Genomic DNA, 1,572 nt, shown 5'->3' with positions numbered 1-1,572 from the left:
GGGGCCCCCCCTTACCCCCTGAGTGCACAAATTTTTGTGCACCGGGCCTCTAGTGTGTGTGTGTGTGTGTGTGTGTGTGTGTGTGTGTGTGTGTGTATGATGGCAACATAACCACGAAACGACATACATCAAGTCTGATATAACCCGAGGACTGTCTGTACTGAAATGTGCAGTTTTGCATAATTGGTACCTTTCTGTACATTATAGTGTCGACTTTTTTCAGTCAACATTAAGATATGAACATGTTTCCATGTCAACAGATAATAGCATTTTCATGTCTATATAAAGGCTCATTCTGATCTGTTGTAATTTACCAGTGAATCTTTAGTTGAGAAACATTGTGTTTTCATGTCTGTGGTTGACACAAACTGTATAAATGAAACCTGGCATAAATATTTGCCTTTGGGTAAAGAGAATTTTGGTTATATAATTACTAGAGGCCCGGTGCACGACATTCGTGCCTGGGGGATAGAGGGGCCCTCAGCCCAGCCTGCATCTTCTCACAGTCCATACCCCTTGGGGGATGTCCAACTACCAGCTTAGAGAGCGGGCCTAAGCTGGCAGTCGGACATCCTCCAAGGGGTCCTTAGCGCTGCCGCAGAGACAAGAGAGGCTCCCGCCACTGCACTCGCCTGCCGTGAGCCCAGCTTCTGGCTGACTGGCATTCTCCCTGTGGGAGTGCACAGACCATGAGGAGGCAGCTCCTGCATTTACTGTCTACCCCTGGTGGTCAGTGGACGTCATAGTGACGAGTTGTTCTGCCGTTTTGTTGATTTTTCATATTAGCATTTTATTATTTAGGATTCTAAAACGTCTCTTTACTTGATAGGTGGGTCTTCAAACAACTTTATGATAAAGGCCTTGTTTATAGAGGTATGAAAGTCATGCCTTTTTCCACTGCATGCAACACTCCACTTTCTAACTTCGAATCTCACCAGAATTACAAGGTATGTAAAAGGTCCTTGGGCATTAAGTTACGTTCTTGGAAGGTAAAAGGTGTGGTGACCAAGGTAACAGTCCTAATGTAGAGTGTCGGCTAGGGAGTCTTGTTAATTTGATCATTCATCCTGCATGTTGGTAATGTTGTCAGTCACTGAACCAAGGCTCTGTTAAATTTAAAAACAAGGGATCTCACCCCCAATCCCTCATGAGATTTGTTAATAATGTATCTTAATGTCATAGGTTTTGCTTGTTTTGACCATGTTTGTGCTTCTCTTGGGTTTACAAGTTCTTCTCTGCCCTGGTTCCCTCCACTCACTGTTTCACAGGGTTTATTGGTTTTGTTGATTTTTATCACTCATCTAGGATCTCATAGTTCATTTATTTGGGAAAAATTCTGATAGGGGATTGGTGCACAGTATTTTATTTATTTATTTATTTTTTGGTGCACAGTATTTTAATCTTTTCTCTAATAAATGGAATTTCCTGTCGTTGGTATGATAGAAGAGTTTATTTTTTTTATTTTTTTTAATTAAATCTTTATTGTTCAGATTATTATATTTGTTACTCTTTTCCCACCATAACTCCCTTCCACCCAGTTCCCACCTCACCCTCCGCCCTCATTCCCCACCC

At 42.0% G+C, this 1,572-nt stretch overlaps 1 protein-coding gene across 1 annotated transcript in view; it reads left to right on the top strand.

The window, feature by feature from the left end:
* IARS (isoleucyl-tRNA synthetase) overlaps positions 1-1,572 on the top strand; it is a gene marked incomplete at its 3' end in the record, with an annotated part of 64,218 nt that overhangs the window by 16,128 nt on the left and 46,518 nt on the right. The window contains exon 6 of the mRNA XM_015559822.1: positions 830-947. Within this exon, the coding sequence (XP_015415308.1) occupies positions 830-947 (118 nt within the window). The remainder of the gene's footprint in view (positions 1-829; positions 948-1,572) is intronic.

Source organism: Myotis davidii, unplaced genomic scaffold (genome assembly GCF_000327345.1).
Source record: "Myotis davidii unplaced genomic scaffold, ASM32734v1 scaffold315, whole genome shotgun sequence".
In the NCBI taxonomy this organism is placed as follows: domain Eukaryota; kingdom Metazoa; phylum Chordata; class Mammalia; order Chiroptera; family Vespertilionidae; genus Myotis; species Myotis davidii.
This window is presented reverse-complemented; position numbering and strand designations above follow the sequence as displayed.